Raw genomic sequence first — 21,832 nt, forward strand, 5'->3', positions numbered from 1 at the left:
AGATGGACAGGTATCACTACAGGAACTGGGCACTCTGCTGGATCTCTTCAACCTCTCAGAGGCCTCTCTGAATTAACACAGCAGCCACCTGTGGATGTCTGCGGCTACTGGTCTGAACCCCAAGTTCACACACATCATATACAGGAACACCTGAGCTTTTTTTTAGTGAAGTGGGTAACAGTGTCTTTCATTGGAGACTGGCGATCAGAACTCGGAGTGGCCTAGCTCCTCTAAGACAGAGGCCTTACAAAACCAGCAGTGCAACCCTTGGGAGAAGGATGGGTGAGGGAAGGGAAACACCTCTTTTCCTGCCCTTGGTCAAGCAGAGCAACTGAAAACCACCAGTGGAGTTAGGGCTCCTCACCCAATTTAGGTTAAGCCTAAACCGTAAGGTGTACCAGTGAGAACCCATCATACATGCCAGTTAAGCAGTATACCAACTGAGCGGGTTTAGGATGATTCGGTTTGCTCATCCAAAATAATTTGATTAATGACTGCTCTTTGAGGCTCAAGCAAACATGAAAGCAATGTTTTAAAAAGTAATCCCTGTCTCAAAAAAAAACAAAAAGAAAAATGCATCTTATTTCTCTTGCAGAGCTGGCAAGCAAGATTATCTAAGGCTTGCTAATCATCAAATTCTTCCAGAAGGTCAGGTGACCCATCAAGGGGGCTGCCTAGACTGTCGTATGCTGTTTCCATCTGGCCAGGAATTACTTTTTTCCAGCACTCGCTGCAGATGGGCACAGCTATGCTCCAAGATAAAGCAGTTGAGGATGTGGGCAGAAAAATAAGCAAGGGAAGTTGGCAGAAGACTAGGCAATGGTGAAGGGAAGGCACACCGTTCTGCAGAGTCACTAGGACTCAGGGACAGGGAAACAATGACAGCAACACTACATCAACAACTCCTACCCACTGTCACACTGTTCGCCTCTGCAGGACACCCTCTATTCAGGCCAGCATTCTTAACTTTCCTCTGCAGTGGGGTGGGGGCGCACCCCCTCCAGACCCTCAAAGGGGTAGAGGTGACCCCAAGATTGAAAAACAAGTGATGTCCCTTTTCTCCACCCTATCTGGTCACAGCTTAAGTGGCTGTTTCTTCTACAAGGACTACAGCTCCCATCTTCCTTCCTCAGTCCCCCCTGAGCTTATCATTCCCTTCAGGGCCCCACAAGATGGGCCTGGTCTGCAGAAATCCTGCACAACTAGACTAGGCTTACCTGTGCAGAAATGTTGTCACACGGGTGACATCTGGAGCAGGAGAAGGTAACTTTGGGCCTACAACTCCATCGTCACAGCCCTGTCCGGCCCCCCCCCCCCAAGGCTGTCAGTCACTAAGCAGCAAAGGCAGCACCAAGTCAGGGTCTGCAGTCTGATTCATGCCTTGGTGCTTCACTGCCCCGCCCTCCACCCACCATCCAGCCAACCCTGAAGCCCTGCCGGCCTCCAATACCCACCAACACCACACTCGCATTACCCTTTACCAACCCAACCCTACCCACTGTGTGGCACCAACAGCACCAGGCCAACCCAACCCTTCACCTCCAAAGAAACCCAAAAGCTCAGAAGTGCATCAATCGACCTTTAATGTCCAAAAGAGGCGTGGATGCAGAGCATAGATGTGGCAGGGTCTCAGTCCCTGCACCAGAAATGAGAGATGAACAAAACTAGACACTTCCAACTGGCCAGAGTCTTGGAGGGCAGAGAGAAACACAGATCTAGACATTCATAAGAAAAATAAAACCTAAATTCAAACATTCAGTCTTGTACCCAATGAAAGGTTTGAACAGGGAACTCAGTCACCACCAGTTCCCACCCTCCCCTGCCAGCACTGAAGAAAAACAAAAGCTCAACACACACTAAGGGCTTAGGAGGAAGGGCATTCTCCTGCCTCCCCCCACCAAGAATGGGCTGGGGAAAGCACTACATGTCCCCACCCCTTACAGTGTCAACCCTACACAAGTTCTGAATGTGATTCAAAGAACCAGCAGCTCAATTGGCAATGACAACTCCCACCCACCCCATCATGTCACCAACAGACAAGGTTGCCCTTGCACCCTCTGGAATCTCTTCCCACCTGCAGCCCTTCTCCGCCTCCTGGCACCCAGAGCTTGATTATTACACTTCAGACCTGTTCCTAGGAGGCTCTCTGCCCTTCCCACTAGAGGCTGGGACCAGCCACAAGTTGTTCCCTGCCCCAAATCCAACTCCAGGGCAGATGGAAGTATGGCCATCTTGTCCTAGGTGACCTTCCAAGAACTTGTCCAGGGAACAGCCAGCCAGCCACAGGGCACAGCAGAGTGTCTAAGCTGGATGCCTGAGGGAAAGGGGATGGTCTGACACCAGCCTGTCCCCACCCCCACAAGAGGTGACATAAAAGCTCACTTAGAACTAGCTGTGCCCCCCCCACCTCCCCACACATCCTAGAGATTCCATTTCTCTTGCCCCTTCCCCCGCCTCTACCCGAAACCCACCCCGCACACACCCAGACAAACACGGACACACACGAAGAAGAATCCAGGGGACACTGATTTGGTTTGACTGCTAAGACCTAACTAAGGAACTACAGTCACCAGGAATTCCCTGGCCAGCCACCAACAGCGGCTGCCCTAAGAGAACTGAGGAATGAGAAAAACGGAGGGCTAAGCAGGGAGAGACAGAGACTGTAAAGGGAAAAGTCAAGCTAATCTTGCTCCCAGCTTCCTACCAACACGACCTCTGGCTGGAAGAATAAAGGAAGGTAACCCACAAAGACACAGCCCTTACTCAGAAATCCTGACAAAGACAGCAAGACGAGTCTGCTCCCACTCCACACCACAAACACATCGCAGGGCCCCTTAAAGACTGCACCCCACCCACCCCTGCCCCAAGCCTAAAGTCACAGTTCAGTGGAATATTCTCCCTGGTACTAGCAGTCCCCCACCTACCTACCCTCTCTGTGCCAACCCTAACCTGTCCTCACAGACCCCCGGCCCTCTCAGAGCAGCATCCACCACTTGAGAGGCAGCTGCAGTCTTTTTTCAGCCTTGAAACCTACTTCTATTCCCCCAGCCCTCCTAGTCTTTCCAGCTCGCTGAGGGCCTTTTTATTTAACTAGGGAGACAAAGAGGAAAAGGAGGGGTAGGAGAGATTTCCTAGTGCTGTACAACCAAAAAAATATTTTTAAAGTCTTAAAAAAAAATAAACATAAAGCAGCCTTCTTCCCCAGGCAACTAAACAGAAAGAAGTTTGGTTTTTGTTTACTGCGACACACACATGAAATCGAGTACACAGTCCATGCAGTAGCACAGCCATTGGAGAGGACTTCCTGATGCTGGCCCCAGGGCAAAACAGTCCCAGCAATGCTGCCTGCTTGCCATCGCTGCCGCCGCCACTGACACCTTCACCTCGGCCACCTAGCCCGACTTGAAGAGGAGGATTGCAACTTGACCCAAGTAAAAATAGATGAAGTGCTTTGTCTCGTGTGTGACATAGCTGCCAAAATTTCGGCCCACGATACAATGCCAGGTAGGGTTATATTTCTTGTCAAATTCCTAAAAAAGAATAAAAGAGGGAAAGAAAAGGTAGTTAAGGTTGTTGGAGAAGAAATGAAAACAGAAGCCACTCCCAGCAACTACAACACACACTTTTAGTGTTCCCACCTACCTCGTCCAGGATCCCACCCCCAGCCCTGCTCCCCCAGCCCAGGGCCTCAGCTCTCGAACCTCTGAAGCTCAGGTTCTGAGGCTGGCAACAACACTCGTACCCTCATCAATAATGGAACGCCACAAAGGCTCCATTATTCCTCTCTGCCAAGCCTCGAGCACTCTACACCCTGATCACCTCTCCATCCTCTAGTCACCCCACACCCAGACCTGCCCACCCTATGATCCTTCAAGATAATAATCAGAGAGACCAGGATGTCATCATACAGCATAGCGGGCCTGGCCACCACTGTCTCACACATTACTAAAACAAATGAGGACTAAGTGTGAAGCAACGCAGAGCAGTTGTAGAGCACCAAGTGTGGTATGTGCACCAATTCCCTCGTTCTCCAAAACCACCCAAGCAACCCTCTGGGGCATCAGACAGTTTCCTAGCACACTGTGTCTCAGGCTACAGCTTGGTTCTGGATGTGTCCTTCACAAATTGTGGAAGGGCAGCAGCCCTCAACCATGGGCACATCAAGGCTGCCTCACGGCTCTTGTCCACTGAATGCGCCACGTACTTGTCTAACCTCCTAAAGCACCCATACCACACAATTCCAGGAGACACTAAGGAACAAAGGCAGGCAAATGCAATGTCAATCCTGTCTGACGTGAAGGAGAGCCATCACCACTTTCCTGGGTCACACAGGGATTCCTCTCATTCTAAGAGACTGAATTTACCTTCTTTCCCTGGGTGGATTAGCAAAACCATCAGTCATGTAGGGCTGACTGTTCCCCCAGCTTCATAATAGGGAGGTTTCATTCTCATGACTTCCTTGTCTGATCCTACCCTCAAGGGTAGGAAAACAAAGTTCTGAGAAACTGGAGACCCCACAGGGCACATCTAAATACTACACAGACTGCCACCATACTCTTACGCATCCTCTTCTCAGGATGTCAGGGCTTAGACGACCAAAGACTGGGCCTATGTCTCTAGGTTAGACATGGGTCTTGGGGATTGGAGAGATAGAAATCAGTGAAGAGCACTGGCTACTCTTGTGGAGGACCTGGCACTGACACAGTGGCTCACAGCCACCTATAACACCTATTCCAAAGGATCTGATGCCCTCTTCTGACCTTCACAGGGACCAAGCACAGACGTGACAGACATACATGAAGGCAAAACATTCACATACTAAAAATAAAAGATATAAAGTAAAAACACGAAACACACTTTAATCTCAGCACTCGGGAGGCAGAGGCAGGTGGATCACTGTGAGCTGGAGGCCAGCCTGGTCTACAAAGTGAGTCCAGAACAGCCAAGGCTACAGATAGACCCTGTCTCAAAAAACAAACAAACAAACAAAAAAAAAAGAAAGAAAGCAGGAGACACAAAACCCTAGGTCCTAACAGGAACCCAGGGACCCATGCTCTTGCTCCAGGTTCAATCGCCTCTTCAGGGTTAGCCATTCCCCTCAGGCAGTCATTTGGGATTTTTGAGTGTTTACATTTATTTGGGAGTGGCCAGGGTGCCAGCGCACACGTGTGTAAGCCTGAGGACAGCTGCTGGAGTCCATCCTCCCCTTCCACTATCTGGGTTTCAGGGCTCAAACTCAGATCTTTAGGTTTGTAAGCAAACACATTTGCCCACAAAGCCATCTCACCAGCCCCATTTGGGAAATTTTCAATAACTCTGATATTGAAGCATTTTTTATAAAAATTACCCAGCCAAGCCGGGTGTGGTGGCGCACGCCTTTAATCTCAGCACTGGGGAGGCAGAGGCAGGTGGATCGCTGTGAGTTCGAGGCCATCCTGGTCTACAAAGTGAGTCCAAGACAGCCAAGACTACCCTGTCTCAGAAAAAAAAAAAACCTACACAGCCAGCCCTCTATAAGTGACTTGTACATCCATATATTCAACTAATCATAGACTTTAAATATTCAGAAAAAAAAGGCATGATGTATTGAAAAGCAAAGGACTATCTGAGCTCATTCTTCATTTTGTTGTTGCTGTTTTGAGAAAGGGTTTCTCTGCATAGACCTGGCTGTCCTGGCCTCACTTTGTAAACCAGGCTGGCCTCAAACTCAGAGAGCAGCCCACCTCTGCCCCCGAGTGCTGGGATTAAAGGCGTGCGCCACCACGCCCAGCTCATTCTTTAAGAATGTAGGAGGGCATCTGCTGAAGACACTAAGCAGAGGCTGGCCCAAGAGCTGCCCTGTGGAGAGCTCAGGCCAGCTCTGAGAATCAAGTTATGCTTTAGGAAACTGCTGAGTCTTGCCTCTCAGATGTGGCCTGTCTCAGTTCTGAGTTCCCAACTAATACAGCACACATGAGTGACTCCCTGCCATCACCCAATGGCTCACCACATGCACACACTGCCAGGTGAGGGCCACCTGGTTGTACATGTGCCTGTGCGCAAGAGCAGGACCCTGGGTACCATTCCCAGTGTCTGATTTGCTTCCAGAAACCTCAGTTTCTCCATCAGTGTACAGGAGCCTTGCCTTCAACGATAAGAGAAGAATCAGAGTATATACGCTTTAAGAGGGTGGCAGTGTACTCGTGATGTTTCACTACTCAAGAGGCTCATGAGCTTGAAGCAATCTGCGCTACTCAAGCTAGGTCTACAAAGACCTGTAATATCTACCAGGAAAGCAGCATGAGATCCCATGATGTCATCCATGGAATTCTGAAACCCAGCAACACTAGTCTCACAATTCCATTTAAAGGCAAAGCCACTTTGGTGATTTCCTTAGGCTTTTTCTAAAGTTAATTCTGTTCTTTCTGGCAATCTAAGTAGGACTCTTGGTGATGCCGAGCGTCCTTTAAGAACACTGTCTGACCTGTCTGGTCTCAGGGCTGGGCTCCCCAGCTACACGTCCAGACTCCAAGCTGGGCAATGCTGATTCTTGACCTTGACATACTCCCTCCTGCCAGACCATCAGCCTCTGTTATGTCAGAGCTAAGGACTTCTGGTCTAAAGGTGACATTTTGATACAAAAAAAAAACAAAACAAAACCTACTTTCTACTTTATTTTCTGTAATGAGTACATTTCACATTTCCAATAAAAATAAAACTGCTAGCCAGGCATGATGGTGCATGCCTTTAATCCCAGACTTTGGAAAGCAGAGGCAGAGGTAGCTCTTGAGTTTGAGGCCAGCCTGGTCTACAAAGTGAGTCCAGGACAGCTAAGGCTACACAGAGAAACCTTGTCTCCGAAAACAAAACAAAAAATAAAACTGCTGTCTCCTTAAAAAAAAAAAAAAGCAAGGAGGGGATTGCTGGAGATGGCTCAGCAGTTAAGAGCACTTGCAGCTCTTCCAGGGACCTGGGCTCAAGTCATAGCACCCACATAGCAGTTCAAACCCATCCATAACTCCAGTCTCAAGGGGTCTAAATGGCCTCTTCTGGCCTCCACAGGATCAGGCATGCATGCAGTAGAGACACACATACAGGCAACATACTCATATACACAAGGTTAATTTTTTAAAAATATAGGGAAAAGAGTAGTAAATACTGCAAAATATGCAGAGCCTAAATCCTTTAAGGGAAAATTTTAATTGCAATTATGAGAATTATAAGGGATACTCTACTGTAAATGAAGTTCCCTGAAAATCTGCTCAGATCATATATTGAATAGTTCTCAACTGGGCCCGTGGTATTAGTTCTGAAGTTTCTCTGCATAGCCTTTCCCTTCCTCAATGCCTGCAGTGACGAAACTATCTGTAAAACTAACACAGCTTCAGCAAAGCCTCAGCAAGAACCACTAAGGTGATTGCTTTGGCAACTCAGAATCAGCCCACAACTCAGCTGCTTCACACATCTGCAGGGTTCTGTGTGAAGGGGCTACACCTGGCGGGCCAACGCCACGCCCCCACCCCACCCCACCCCACCCAGGCAGCTCGGCCTCAGGCCTCACTCCTGCCTTACCTTCTTGATATAGGCGGCAATGTCCTTCTCTATGTTGTACTTCTCCATGGCCTGTGTGGCGCAGTCAACGGCATCCTGTTGCATGTCCTCAGACATGTCTGCGTTCTTGATCACTGCCTTCCGGTCAGACATCGTGACACTGCAGTAGGAGCACAAAAGTCAAGCTGACAACTTCTCAGTGTGAGCAATAAACAGACTAAGCTTTGGGTTGGGAGCCTCAGGCCTAGAGGGTAGCATAGAAAGTGGGAGAGTATGAAACACAGACAAGAGACATTAATTAAGGGGAAGCTTATGCTGGGGAAGGTGGCACATGCCTTAAATCCCAGCACCTGGGAGACAGAGGTAGTAAGATCTGAGCTCAAAGCCAGCCTAGCATACAAAAAACCTTGTCTCAAAAAAATTTTTTAAACTGCTTACAAGCTTTTAGCAGAAGTATGGTTCCTACCATACAAGGCAAGTATTAAAAGTAAAAGATATAAATGTTAAGATGTCATGTTTTAAAAATACAAGTTTTTTTTTAACTTCTAATAGCTACTTATTTCATACACTCTGAACTTTAGCCCAACACTGAGAGCTGCAGCAATCCAACAATGCATCACCTAACTTATCTTTCAGCAAGTTAATTTACCTGTTTTTATGTCACTGTCTATAAAACAGGGACTGCAGCATAATCCTACGGATAAACTAGAAGCTACACCTCAAGGGATGAAGCGCACAGTTTAATGACTATTATAGACCACTGGTCTCACAGCAGAAAACACCTGCTAAAAATCAGTATTCCTGATTCCTGGTCCTGACTCTGAACCTTTGTGGTCTCGGCAAGGCATTTGGCCTTTCTGTATCGATCACTTCCATTTTAGCAACGAGGTCAGCTCTCAACTGGAGGCTGTTTAAGAATTAACTAGTTATATGAGAGCACCTGCAAACAAGGAGCACCTGTGCAAGGGGGCTGGCTGGCTATCAGCCACACTCAACCACCACCTACCTGTCTTTACAAATCAAAGTTTTATAGGAACACATTACTAGAGACTGTTCTGACTACAAAGGCTAAAATAATACTCGGGCATCTCACGGGAAAAAAAGGCCAACTAGAGCCGGGCACACGCCTGTAATCCCAGCACTTGGGAGCAGAAGCAGGTGGATCAGTGGGAGTTCAAGACAGCCTGGTCTACAAAGTGAGTCCAGGACAGCCAAGGCTACACAGAGAAACAATCTTTAAAAAATAAAAAAGGTGGGGGGAGCCAACCCCACTTTGGTAAAAATAAAAAAGGACTTCATACATAAAGCCTGGTGGCAAAGATAATGACCTCTTAAATAACGGGCCCATGTACCTTTAACTAGAGAAGCAGTCAGGTGTCACCACGTCCAATCCTGCTTCCCCACTCTCCTCACTACAGTGTTCAATATTCAAAGTCACGGCTCCAACAAGGATTTGTCCTGACTTTTTGCTTCCCATGTATGTTTGGTTGGATTTGTGGCTTTGGTTTAAGATGGGTAGTTCAGGCTGACCTAGAACTCAGATATCCACCTGCCTCTGCCTCCACCTCCCTGAGTGCTGGAATTACAGGCGTGTGCCACCACACCTGGCATAAAAATTGCTTTTATTCATTCAAAAAGCATTAATGAAGTAAAAACTTAAAATACTTATTATGCTGATGGGAGAGCTGAGCACTTTCCCTTAAATGAAAACAGGGCCACCAGGTGTGGTGGTTCACACCTGAAATTTTAACACTTGGGATGTAGAGGCAGAAGACCAGGCATTCAAAGCCGACGTCAGCTACAATGAGACCTTGTTTCAAACAATAAAAACACATGACCGAGAAAAACCTGGAGATGGAGGAGGTGCAAGACTAAAAGGGGTTATTAATATGCTTCCTGGGCTGTGGCATTCATTCACCATCCAGCAAGCAACCAGACTTCTGAGGTAGACTCAGCACGGATTCGTCTACCTTGGCAGTCTATAGTTATATGAGCTACTTTACAATAAATGAGCGACAAAACCCGGCCCGGTCCTTGTCCACTCTCATCACACACAGCAGTATTGATGTCCCTCACCTCAACTCCAAAAGCGGCACTGGTTGTGGCCCAGCCCAGTGGAAAGAGATGCTTTCCCCCCTCCGAGTCTTGATACGAGGCTACACAGAAGCCTGACTGCTCAAGGAAATTCCTGGTATCGTTCCAATCCACTTTTAAGTCCGCACTACCCACCGAGACCCTCAAATGCACACAACGTGTGCTGCCAAGCAAGGCGGCCCTTAGCTGCACCCAGGACACCTTGGCAAGGCTTCTTCCTCTTAAGCGACACTGGCTAGTGTTCAGCTCAGAAGCCTCCACACCAGAGAAAAATTGGAGCCTCAAGGAGTCTGTGGTGGTTAAGAAAAGGTCAAGAGATGACTGTTCTAGACTGACTAGCTCTATGACCTTGGGTAAACAACCGCGTTTAAAAACAATAGCTGTAATGAGAGGAACTGGGCAATATCCATGAGGTTTGAGCAAAGAAAAGGGCGGATGAATAGACCTTTCTAGAAGGAAAGAAAAAAAAAAACAATGTCACCTGGTGGCCTGTTCCAGGTTACCACTCAGAAGGGGGCACTGTTTACAATTCCAGAGGTTGGGGGTGGAGCCTGGCTACAGACAACGAAGTATGAAATTGGCACCATTTTGCTAAAAAGCTCACCTGCTTCACTGCTTCATCCCCCCCCACCCCCAAAGTCCAAAGGATCAACTTTGTCCCAGTAATTAAGAGCTGTCTTACTCTCCAAGAGAGATCCTGCGATTACATAATGCCGGTCTTGTGACTACAATGCCACGATTCACCCCTGGCCCCTCAGGCGTCTCAGAAAGGTGAGGCCCAGCCCTAGCAACCTCTATCCAAGGTGCCTGAGAGAAAAAGGTTAGGAGAGCTAGACGCCCAGCTATCTTTTCTGTCCTCGGGAGGTGGCGGGGGGAGGGGGGGAGAGGGAAGGCTCGGCCTCCAGATAAAAGGATGGCCAAAGGGCCCCAAGCCAGCTTCCTGAGTCACGAGCCAGGAGCTCCCGCAAAAGGAGCACCAGGACAGCTCTCTCATCCTCTGTTCCCGGTCTCAACCGGAGGAGGAGGGGGGAAAAAAGCCACCAACAGTCCAAATGACACGGACCGCCCTGCACCATTCCTTGACACGCACAAACGTTATTGCCTCGTTTCGGATTTCCAAGGGGGCCGTACCCCCTCCCCCATACACACAGACACACACACACACACCCCATCCCTTCATCAGGAGGGCAGGGACCACGAAGGGCAGCACCTGGGGAATGAGAAAGCATCCGCCTCCCCGCCTCGTCCAGTCCTCCGCCCTCCCTCGCCAGGCCTGGAACCCCGCCGGAGTGACCGGGCGACCTCGCTGCAGGAAGGACGCCCCGGAGGGTGGCGGCGGCCTGAGGAGCCGCGTCATGCCGGAGCCCTCTCCACCCGGCTCGGCCTGCCGGCCCGCTCGCCCTCCTCGGACCCCTAGAGGACTCCGCGCACCGCGGGCGGGCTGGCGGGCTTCCCCCCGAGAGGCTGCGGGGCCTTCCGGAGGCCGAGGCGACCAGGGCGAGGGCTAGTCCCCGGGCCCCCGCTCACCGTCACGCAGGCGAGTCCGCACGGGCCCCTGGGGAGCAGCGCTGGGCTGTAGCAGAGCGCGGGCAGGGGCGGTGTCCCCCTGGGCTCGTCCTGCAGCAGCAGCCGCTGCCGCCGCGGTGTCCCCCTTGCTCCCGCGGCCCCGAGCCGAGCGCTCGCGCTGCCGTCCGCCCTTCCGAGCTCCCCCGGCCGCCCGCGCTCCGCCTCGCGCCACCCGGCCGACCGCCTGTACCCGTTCGGCGCCTCGCAGTCCGCTCCGCTCCGCCGCTGAGCGTGGCCGACGCGCGGCCCTGAAATAGAGCCCCGCCCCCGCCCCCCTGCCGCGCGCGCCGCCGTCCGCGCTCCCCATTGGCTGCGCCCGCCCGGCCCCGCACTGCGGGCTTCTCCCCGCGCCGCTCTCGCTCCACATCTTGTTTCCTCCCACAATGCCTCGGGGCGGAGGAGGGGGTGGGGTGGGGAAGGGGACCTGGAGAAGGTGGGGGGAGGGAACTGAGGCCTTAGAAGGAGGAGAAAGGAGAAAGCAGACCCCTGTCTGCCCAGGCTTGGAGAGACCACTGTGGGGAGGTATAAAAAGAGTATCCCTACCCCCCCCCCCCAAAAAAAGAGGGGGCGGGGCGTGGAGACCACAGGTCCAAGAAGGGAAGAGTGGAGGCATGGAGATTTCAGACTCAGCAGAGAAGGGCTCCAGGTCCCAACTTCAGAAAGCGACAGAGGAGGGGATTAAAAATCACGAGGGACTGAAGATTATACAGGGCACCATTTCCCTCGGCTGGCAACACTTGTGAGAGGAGCAGCCAAGTCCCACGATGAAGGAAAGGCATACGCAGTCCTCGGTAGCCCCACACCCCTACCGCCACCCTCACATTCTGGAAAAGTCCCTTTTGCTTCCTGCTCAGCCATTCTGCCTACCCATAGCTAGGTCCTTAACCACCATCTTCAAAAACAGTACAGCCTCTGCAGTTTACGGTCCTTTGCGGATAGAGGTAATAGGTCAGGCATCTCCACCTGTCCAGCTAAACAGGACCCGAGGGGACTGAGAGGAACGGATAGGTATGAGCTGTGAGGTAACGACTTCATCCCGGGGCGTGTAGTGCACGCCTTTAATCCCAGCACTCGGGAGGCAGGGGCAGGTAGATCTCTGTGAGTTCGAGGCCAGCCTGGTCTACAAAGCGAGTCTAGGACAGCCAAGGCTACACAGAGAAACCCTGTCTCGAAAAACAAAAACAACAAAAAAACGACTTCATCTATAGCCCAGAAATGTAGACAGAATGTGCTGGGCAGCGGCTATGGCGCACTCCTTTTATCCCAGTACTCTGGAGGCAGAAGCAGGCGCATCTCTGAGGCCAGCCTGGTCCTCGGAGTTTCCCAGGACCACAAGGGCTACACAGAGAAACCCTGTCTCGGAAACAAAAACGTAGACAGAACACAAATTCAGACCCTTTGCCAGGATAGTTCCCTTGGACTACACTTGAACAGGAAGCTTTAAAGTTCAGGTAGCAGACTGTGTGTGTGTGTGTGTGTGTGTGTGTGTGTGTAAAAAAAATGTTGATACTCCAACCCAGGAAATTTCAGTTTTTCTTCCCAAGCTTTTATTCACAAAGGGTCTATCTAAAGTCTTCAGTGGGAGGTCAAATATTTTGGCCTCAGCAGAAATTAGGAAAACACCTGGGATAGCTCCTCTGTGCGGGTCTTTTTCTCTTCCCTCGACCTTAACCGCGAATGAGAAGTCAGACTAGCTCTGGCCTTAGCCTGCCCTGCTTGGGAGTATCGTAATTTAGTGCTCATTACGTGTTCAATCCAGCCACACTTGGAAAACCACCCCTCAGGCTTCTGCATTCCCCAGCTCTTTTCCCATCTTCAATAAAGAACTCAACCAGGGGAGGCCCGAGCATCCCTGCATCCAGAGGGCATTCTGACGTCAGCCTGGGCTAATGAATGAGGGGTGGGGCACATGGGGGGAGGGGCTAGAGGATGGGGATTTTGCAGAGCAACTCTTAGGAACTTCTTGGGGGAACGATTATTACCCTCTTTCCCGAACCTTCTTTAGCTTCCAAGCTCTGAAGGTCACAGCTGTAACGTAAGGCTGTATAAGCTGTTCGCTGCCCAAGGACATGCAGTGGAGGGACCAAATGTATGAGACTTGTTAAAACAGTGTGGGTGTGAGGCTGGGGGTGTAGCTCGGTGGTAGAACGCATGCTTGCCCAGCGTGCTCCAGGCCCCCAGTGGGTTTGCTCTCCAGACAGTATGGTTTATAGATAACTAATCTTTATGGAGCCCTTACTCTGTGCCAGGCTCTAAGAGTTCCAAATGCAGTGCTTTCTATTTTACCACACTGAACTGTTTTGGAAGTGAATGGGTTAGTGTCCCCCCCACCCCCTGCCTGAATGTGCAGTTGTTAGTGTAGTTCAGTGGCTTGCCTAAAGTCACCCAGCTTGTCATCTGCAGGACTCAAGCCCAGCTTGTTCCAAGTGCTTTACCACCTTACAGTAGGCTCCACTGCCACTAACTGAGATAAAAGTATAGAGGGACTTGGCTCTACCTACACCGCCGGCATTTCCGAAACGTATCTAACTGCAAAGTCCTTTAAAAGGTGTCTTCCTATGCTGTCTATTATTTTATGTATGTGAGTCTCTGCCTGCATGTGCGCCGGTGCACATGTGTGCCTGGTCTCCATGGAGGCCAGAAGAGAATGTCTGGTCCCTGGAGAGGAGTTACATGTGGTTGTAAGATGTCATGTGGCTGCCGGGAATTGAACCAAGGTCCTCCGGAATAGCAGCCAGTGCTTTTAGCTCTCCACCCGCCTCCAAAGCCCTGTTTCTTTTGTTTCTTTTTTCTTTTTTTTTTAAAGACAAGGTCTCACTAAGTAGCCCCGGCTGTCCTGGAACTTACTATGTACACCTGACTGGCCTCAAATTCATAATAATCTCCCTCAGCCTCACATCTTTAAACCCAGCACTTGGAAGATGTGAGGTGTGTGCTGTTGCTCCCAGTTCCAAAGTCCTTTTAGTTAGTTAGTTAGTTAGTTAGTTAGTTAGTTATTGGTTTTTCGAGACAGGGTTTCTCTGTGTAGCCTTGGCTGTCCTGGACTGTCTTTGTACACCAGGCTGGCCTTGAACTCACAAAGATCCACCTGCCTCTGCCTCCCGAGCGCTGGGATTACAGGCATGTGCCACTGCTTCCAAAGTCCTTTCTTAAATTTCAAACATTAGTATCTCCAGGAACAGAGTTTAAGAAATGTGTTCTATATTAATTAATGCTATTTATGCAAAAATACTTACTGCCTGGGCTGGAGAGATGGCTCATCGGTTAAGAGCCCTGACTGCTCTTCCAGAGGTCATGAGTTCAATTCCCAGCATCCACATGGTAACTCAAATGATAAATAAATAAATCTTAAAAAAAAAAAATACCTACTGCCTAACCTAACTGCTGTGCGGCATTGCAGCTATGACAATATAGTCACCTAACTTGGGGAATGTCTATTTGACACAACTGTTAGAAATAATCTGGTCTCCTTTGCTGTCAGTCATGTCTTCTGACTTAAGACAGAAGGGGCGGATTTTGTCTTGTTTGTGGGCCTCTTACCCTCATCTGTTTTAATTTTAGAGCTCTTCAGATCACCCCTCGACTTAAAAGTTTCAACCATATCCCCAGATTTCTTGACACAGGCCCTTCAGACTCTACACACACACACACACACACACACACACACACACACACACACACACACACACACACCCCACCTAATGGTTAGCAGCACTGGTCCAGAAATGGATGCCTTTGATTCTAACTTCTTTCCACAACTCAAAAGCTGTGCAGAGCCAGCCTCAGTGGCGCACACCTATAAATCCCCAGCACTCAAGGAGGCAGAGGCAGGTGGATCTTTGTGAGTTCAAAGCCAGCCCTGGTTTACGAATTGAGTCCAGGGAAGCCAGGGCTACACAAAGAAACCCTGTCTCGAAAAACGAAACAAAAAAACTTGTGCAGTGTGCAGATCTGGCCAAGCTATTCAGATCACAATATTTCATTTTGCTCACCTATAAATTGGGAGTAATATTTTCTTTATAAAGGTAAGGGAGGGGTCTGGAGAGATGGCTTGGTTAAGAGCACTGCCTGCTCTTCCAAAGGACCCGGGTTCAATTCCCAGCACCCACGTGACAGCTCACAACTGTCTGTAACTCCAAGATCTGACACTTTCACACCAATGCACATAGATTAAAACTAAATAAAACATTAAAATAACAACAACAACAACAACAACAATAATAATAATAATAAAGGTCAGGGGGGAAATGCATGAAAGCTCTTGGCCCAGGTGCCTGGTCCATGCAGCTGAGGAATAAACATTAGCCACTGCAGCTGTTTCCCTTCCCTGCAGTTCTTACCTCCATTCAAAGCCCCAGGCACAAGCAAGAAACAGGGAACCCTCCCTGGACTCGTACCTCGCTCTTAAATCCATCCCATGCTCCTCACTGCTTGCCTGGCTGTCTTCCAGTCATAAATGCCCCGCATCCAGCCTGCTACTCATCACCTCTTCATTCCTTGCCTCATCCTTGCCTCTTTTACTCTAGCTCAGTGTTTCTCAACTTCCTAATGCCGCCACCCTTTAAAACAGTTCCTCATGTTGTGGTGACCCTCAACCAGAAAGGTGATTGTGTTGATTCTCTATAACTGTAGTTTTGCCCCCAAAGGTCAGTTTCTATAGCGGGAATCCATTAACAAGGCAGGCATTTCTCCCCGGCTCAGAGTAAAGACTTTGCCTTTTTCTTTAACATGCCAACCCCCACCCCTCCAACCTCCCCACCCCCCACCCTCCCTACCCCCACTTCTACACACACACACACACACACACACACACACACCCCTCTCTGCCAGGTCTCCCCACACCTCATGCCTGCTGCTCCTGTAACACCTCAGCTGCCTGCACTTCCCACATGCAGATTCCACACCTCTGTTCAAAGGCTTCCTTCCCTCTTGAGACTTGTAGTTTTCCTTCCTGGCTTTACTCTTACTTCTACGCTGCCTTCCCTGGACCTCGGCAGGGGACTGACTGTGTGCGCCTGTGCTCTGTGACTTCCAGGGCTCTTCACTAACCATTTCCTGTTTAAGTTGTCAAAGTTAGGTTTGTCTGCTATTATCTTTCTTGCAGATAGGGTTTCACGTGTGACTTCTGTGTATACCAAAGGTGCTAATACATGAAACAAGGGCCAATATTCCTAGGTATTAGGTAACATGTCATGCCCGTCAGTGGCTGGAAAAGCTCAGCTGGAAGAGCACTCCTCCTCTTCCGGGTGTCCCTGCTCTCCCTGCCCAGAACTAACTGCCAGCTAAAATAAATCACTGTCAGTGCTGGGGAAAGCTCAGCCTTGATTTCTAAATGGGCTACCTCCTCACTTTCTCCTGAGCATTTGGCTGGGATCCTTACAGAAACTTCAGCTGACCGGGTCTCCTACAGGGATGAAACCACAGGCTGTGGAAGTGACAGAAGCCATTTTGCCAAGCCCTCCCTCCGTCTGGTGAATTACTTCAAAGGCAACAGGAAATTGCAGAAGGGTTAGCCTGGGCTACATAGTGAGTTCTAGTCCAAACTGTGCTACAAAGTGAAACCCTAAGAAAGAGGGAGCTAGGGAAGAAGGGAAAAGAGGAGGGTGCAAAGAGTTTGGGGGGCGGTGTGTCAAGAATGGGTCATGTATAAGGGAGACTCTGTCCTGTCACAAAAACACTTTCTTATCCTCAGTCTCAGAGAATCAGTGAGATGAGCTCATAACAGATCTATACCTCCACCCCCTTTATGTCCCCCCTTTCAGCAGTACTGGAGGTTGAATCCAGGCCTATAACACAAGCCAGGCAAGTTCTCTGCCATTCAGCAGGGCCCCAGCCACACCGTCTTCCTTTTATGAAATTTTTTTTCTGGTTTTTTGTTTGTTTGGTTGTTGGTTTCTTTGTTTGTTTCCCACCCCACCCCCCTCCCCGAGATAGGGTCTCTCTTGGCTGTCCTGGACTCCCTTTGTAGACTAGGCTGGCCTCGAACTCACAGCAATCTGCCTGCCTCTGCCTCCTGAGTGCTGGGATTAAAGGTGTGTACCACCACGCCTGGCTATAATTTGCTTTTCTATTCTGGGCATCGACCCCAAGGCCTTGCCCATGCTAAGCAAGAAATCTATCACTTTTTCCAGCCTTCTTTTGGGAGTAATTTTAGAAGACATTAATCCCAAATAAAGAAACCATAACACACACACAAAGAAACCATAACACAAGCACTTGGACTCATAAGGCACACTGAAACATAGTTAAGCTAGCAACGAACTTTGGGGGGACCTGTTCACTAGGAAAATGGAGGCCTATTTTACACTTCAACATACGGTGGTGCTACTTTTCTCCCCACATTGTTGGTTGTTTTTTTTTTTTTTCTGAGGCAGGGTTTCTCTGTGTAGCCTTGGCTGTCCTGGACTCACTTTGTAGACCAGGCTGGCCCCGAACTCACAGTGATCCACCTGCCTCTGCCTCCCGAGTGCTGGGATTAAAGGCATGCTCCACCACCGCCCGGCTTTTTTTTTTTTTCTCCTCACATTGTTGATGGGTCAGTGCATGCTATTGTGCTCAGATGTCAGGGTCAGAAGGTAAGTAGGTACTTTTTTTTTTTATCAATTTGATACAAACTAGAGATCCCTGGGAAGGGGGAAAACCTCAGTTAAGGAATCACTTCCATCAGACTGGTCTGTGGGCTCATCTGTGGACCATTTTCTTAGTTAATGATGGCTGTGGGAAGGCCTAGGCCACTGTGGGTGGTGCTACCCTTGGGCAGGTGGCCCTGAATTAATAAGAAAGCCGGTTGAGCAAGCCATGGGGAGCAAGGCAGAAAGCAGTGGTCCTCTACAGTCTGCTCTGCCTCAGTTCCTGCCTTGAACTCCTGCCCTGGTTTCCTACAGTAAAGAATTGGGGGCGGGGCAGGAGGCGGGGCGGGGTGGGGCAGGGGGCGGGGGGCGGGGGCAGGGGGCGGAGAATTGGTTCCCAGAATTAACATGAAGTAGGCCTTTCCTCCCTAGGTTGCTTTTGGTCATGGTGGTTTTCACTAGAAACCTAAGACATGCACAAGTTGCAGGAGTCATTCTCGTCTTTCACCATGCCTGGCTATGCCCGGCATTTTTAATTATCCTTATGACCTTAAAGTATGTGTCTCTGTATGTGAGTACGGGCACTTGTGGAGACCAGAGGAGTCGGATTCCCCCCAGAGCTGGAGTTCCTCGTGTGTGAAATGCCTGATCCGGGCGGGCGGGTGCTGGGAGCTGAACTTGGGTCCTCTGGAGGAAGAGTGTGGTGCTGTTAAGGGCCGAGCCTTCTCTCCAGCCTCTATGTGTCCTTTGTACATTCTAGAGGTTAGACCCTCACAAGACTCATGGTTTACAAATAGTTTCTCCTTTTCTGTGGGTTTTATTTTCAGTTTCTTGACTGTCCTTTGAAACACAGAAGTTGTAAGTTTTGACAAAATACAATTTGTGTTTTATTTCTCCCCTTGTGCTTTGATATTATATCCAAAAAGTGACCCCCAAATTGCACAGACTAGCCAGGCTTGGTGGCTCACGCCTTTAATCCCAGCACTCAGCAGGCAGAGGCAGGCAGATTGCTGTGAGTTCAAAGTCAGCCTGGTCTATAAAGAGAGTTCCAGAACAGCACAGGCAAGGCTATATAGAGAAACCTTGTTGGAAAAAACAGGGGGAAAAAAAAGTATGATAAATATCAAAAGAACAAATTGCAAAGACTCCTGTATTTTCCTCTAAGAGTTTTAGAACTTCCATTTTTAGATCAATGATCTGAATAGTTTTGTTTTTTGTTTTGTTTTGTTTTTGTTTTTAAGATAGGGTATGTAGTCCTGGCTAACCTGAAACACATGGAGATATATCTGCCTGTCTGCCTCCTGAATGTTGTGTTTAAAAGTGTACACCACCAGCCAGGCACAGTAGCACATACATGTAATCCCAGCACTTGGGAGAGGCAGAGACAGGCGGATCTCTGTGAGTTCGAGGCCAGCCTGGTCTACAAAGGGAGTCCAGGACAGCCAAGGCTACATAAAGAAACCTGTCTCAAAAATTTAAAAAAGAAAAGAAAAAAACAAAAATAAAAAGTAAAAAAAGGGTGCACCACCATACCTGGCCTGAGTAAAAATTTTATCTACATGAAGGGTAGGGTCCATATTATTCCTTCTCGGGTATGATACCAGTTACCCTATGTCATTAGCTGAGGAGACATATCACAGACTTGTCTTGAGACCCTTGTCAAAAATAACTGGACCGAAACAAAACAAAAACAACAATGACAACAAAAATAACAACTCTAAATGTAAACATTTACTTCTTGCTGTCCATTTCACTTCACTGATCTGCATATTGACTCTTCTGCCAGCACCGAACTGTTGCCATTTCTGAAGCTACTAAACAGTAAAGTGACTCCTCCCGCTTTGCCTTTCTTAAGGATTGGTCAAGGGAAGCCGAACCGCCTTAGCTGGGCACACTAGGCACTAGGGAGACTGAGTCAGCCTTGGCTACAAAGATAGTTCTAGACCAGCTTGAGCCACATGGTCCATTCTGGCTCGCTTGTGTTTATAATTTCTCAGTTTGTATTAGAAACTCTAGTTGAGGGGCTGGAGAGATGGCTCAGAGGTTAAGGGCACTAACTGCTCCTCCAGAGGTCCTGAGTTCAATTCCCTGAGTTCAAAACCACAGGGTGGCTCACAACCATCTATAATGTGATCTGATGCCCTCTTCTGTCTTGCAGGTGTATGTACAGGCAGAGGACTGTATACATAATAATAAATCTTAAAAAAAAAAAAAAAAAAAAAGGAAAGGGAGCTCAATGGATAGCCCAGAGGTTAAGAGTTTACCGTTCTCTCAGAGAACCAGTTCACAGCACCCACATCAGGCCACTCACAACTGCCTGTAACTCATTTCCAGGGGAATCACTCACTACCCTCTGGTCGCCAAGGGCACCTGTATCCATATGGTGCACATAAACTCACGCGGGCACACACACACACACACACACACACACACACACACACACACATCATTTTTAAAACTGCAGTTGCTATTTTAATAGGGGTTGTATTGAATCTGGGAAGTACTGCCAACTTGACAAATTTACTTTTTCCAAGTTCTCAAGGTTGTTGGAGACATACACAACCCAGTTTAGCACAGGCTGCACTGAGACGGGTGGCTAGGAATAAGGAAAGTGCTCAGAGGGCACAGACTTGGGGCAACCAATTTGCCTGAAGAACTAGGGAGCAGAAGAGCTGACATTTTGATATAAAGAGTGGGTGGGATTTAGGTAGAAAGGAACAGTCTTCAGACAGAAGCATCTCAAGCAAGCAATAGCAGGAAGCCAGATACCTCAGGACCGTTCTCACCTTCCTGGAAGGAAGAGAATGGTGAGCAGGTGAGAAGGGCGAAGGCCGGACCTTGGCAGGGTCCAAAAGATGAGCTGAGGACCTAGAACCTAACCCTAGTGGATGCACAGCCGGGAGATGGCAGGAGGACCCATCCCTAGGTGTTATAGTATAGATCTTGAAAGCCCCTCCAAAGGGCCATGTGTGGTGGGTTTGGTACCTAACCCATGGCGCTATTGTGAGGTAGTGGGTACTTTAGGTGGTAGACGTAGTAGAAAGAGGTAAGTCAGAGGGGATTCGTGCAAAGAACATTGCTATCGTGGTTGGCTCATCTCCTCTATCTGTCTCTCTGTCTCTCTGTCTCTCTCCCCATCTTGACAGCATGAGGTACCACATGCTCCTGCCATGATGTCCATCTGTCTCCCCATCGGGACTGCATGAGGTACCACACGCTCCTGCCATGACGAACTGCATTAGCACAGGCCCAAAACATCTGCACCAAGTGACCAGGGACTGAACTCTCTGAAACAGTGAGCCCAAACCCAAACCTTTCCTTCCTTTTTTTTTTTTTTTTTAATTTTTTTAAAAATTTATTTATTTATTTGGGGGAGACGTGTTTCGAAATAGGATTTCTCCGTTTAGCCTTGGCTGTCCTGGACTCGCTGTGTAGACCAGGCTGCCCTCGAACTCGCAGCGATCCGCCTGCTTCTGTCTCCCGAGTGCTGGGATTATAGGCGTGCGCCACCACACCCGGCAAACCTTTCCATCTTATAAAGGTGATTACTATAGGGATTTTGTCACAGTTTCAGAAAGCTAGCCCTGTAGGATCTGAGACAACAGAAACCTAAATTTGTTTCTCTGGGGCTCCATGGTACCATCAACCCCCTATAGAAACCAGCTGAAGTAGCTGCCTCCTCCACTGTTGATCGGGTCCCTGTCTGGACCTCTCCTCTGGGCTCCTGTGACACAATGCTGCCCTGGCTTTATCCTACCTCTCTGATTACTCCCTCCAGTTTCCTCTGCAGGCTCCTCTTCCTCTGCCCATCCTTCAAGTGTTGCTGCTCCTTGGAATTCTGCTCTAGCTCCTGTTCTCTCTCTTAGTGATCTCATGTCACCATGGCTTCATGGCCAATCGTCACCTGGCAACTTCAAGTCTACTGATGGTCTTCCCGGCCGGATCTTTAGGTTCATCAGCTTTAACTGAGTGTTGGATACTTTGTTTATTAGTTTCTCTGTTGTGAGCGGCCTGGTGTGAGTGTCGGGAGCCAAACTTGGCTTCAACAAAGCTCTAGCCATTCTTGACAGTTA

The 21,832-nt window shown here is 49.1% G+C and overlaps 1 protein-coding gene and 1 long non-coding RNA gene across 4 annotated transcripts in view; both read right to left on the reverse strand.

The window, feature by feature from the left end:
• Positions 1-21,832, reverse strand: part of LOC311579218 — a 160,342-nt gene that overhangs the window by 353 nt on the left and 138,157 nt on the right. The gene's annotated exons all lie outside the window — the stretch shown is intronic.
• On the reverse strand, positions 1,567-21,615 carry DYNLL2 (dynein light chain LC8-type 2). 3 transcript variants are annotated; one of them, XM_084749563.1, is made up of 3 exons: positions 21,517-21,615; positions 7,552-7,690; positions 1,567-3,530 (listed from the first exon to the last, which is right to left on the reverse strand). In XM_084749563.1, exons 2-3 carry the CDS (start codon positions 7,681-7,683, stop codon positions 3,393-3,395), a joined length of 270 nt encoding a protein of 89 aa, XP_084605689.1. In that variant the 5' UTR covers positions 7,684-7,690; positions 21,517-21,615; the 3' UTR covers positions 1,567-3,392. The 3 variants fall into 3 exon arrangements, with proteins under 3 accessions (XP_084605689.1, XP_084605688.1, XP_084605687.1); XM_084749562.1 differs by lacking the exon at positions 21,517-21,615 and adding an exon at positions 11,381-11,475; XM_084749561.1 differs by lacking the exon at positions 21,517-21,615 and adding an exon at positions 11,152-11,438.

This window comes from Acomys minous, assembly GCF_964271855.1.
Source record: "Acomys minous genome assembly, chromosome: 12".
In the NCBI taxonomy this organism is placed as follows: domain Eukaryota; kingdom Metazoa; phylum Chordata; class Mammalia; order Rodentia; family Muridae; genus Acomys; species Acomys minous.

Excerpts from the sequence above, each read along its gene's own strand:
- DYNLL2 (XM_084749563.1), bottom strand. The coding sequence starts at position 7,683 with ATGTCTGACCGGAAGGCAGTGATCAAGAACGCAGACATGTCTGAGGAC. Across the intron at positions 3,531-7,551 it reads TTGCCGCCTATATCAAGAAG|GAATTTGACAAGAAATATAA; the intron begins GTAAGGCAGGAG and ends ATTCTTTTTTAG.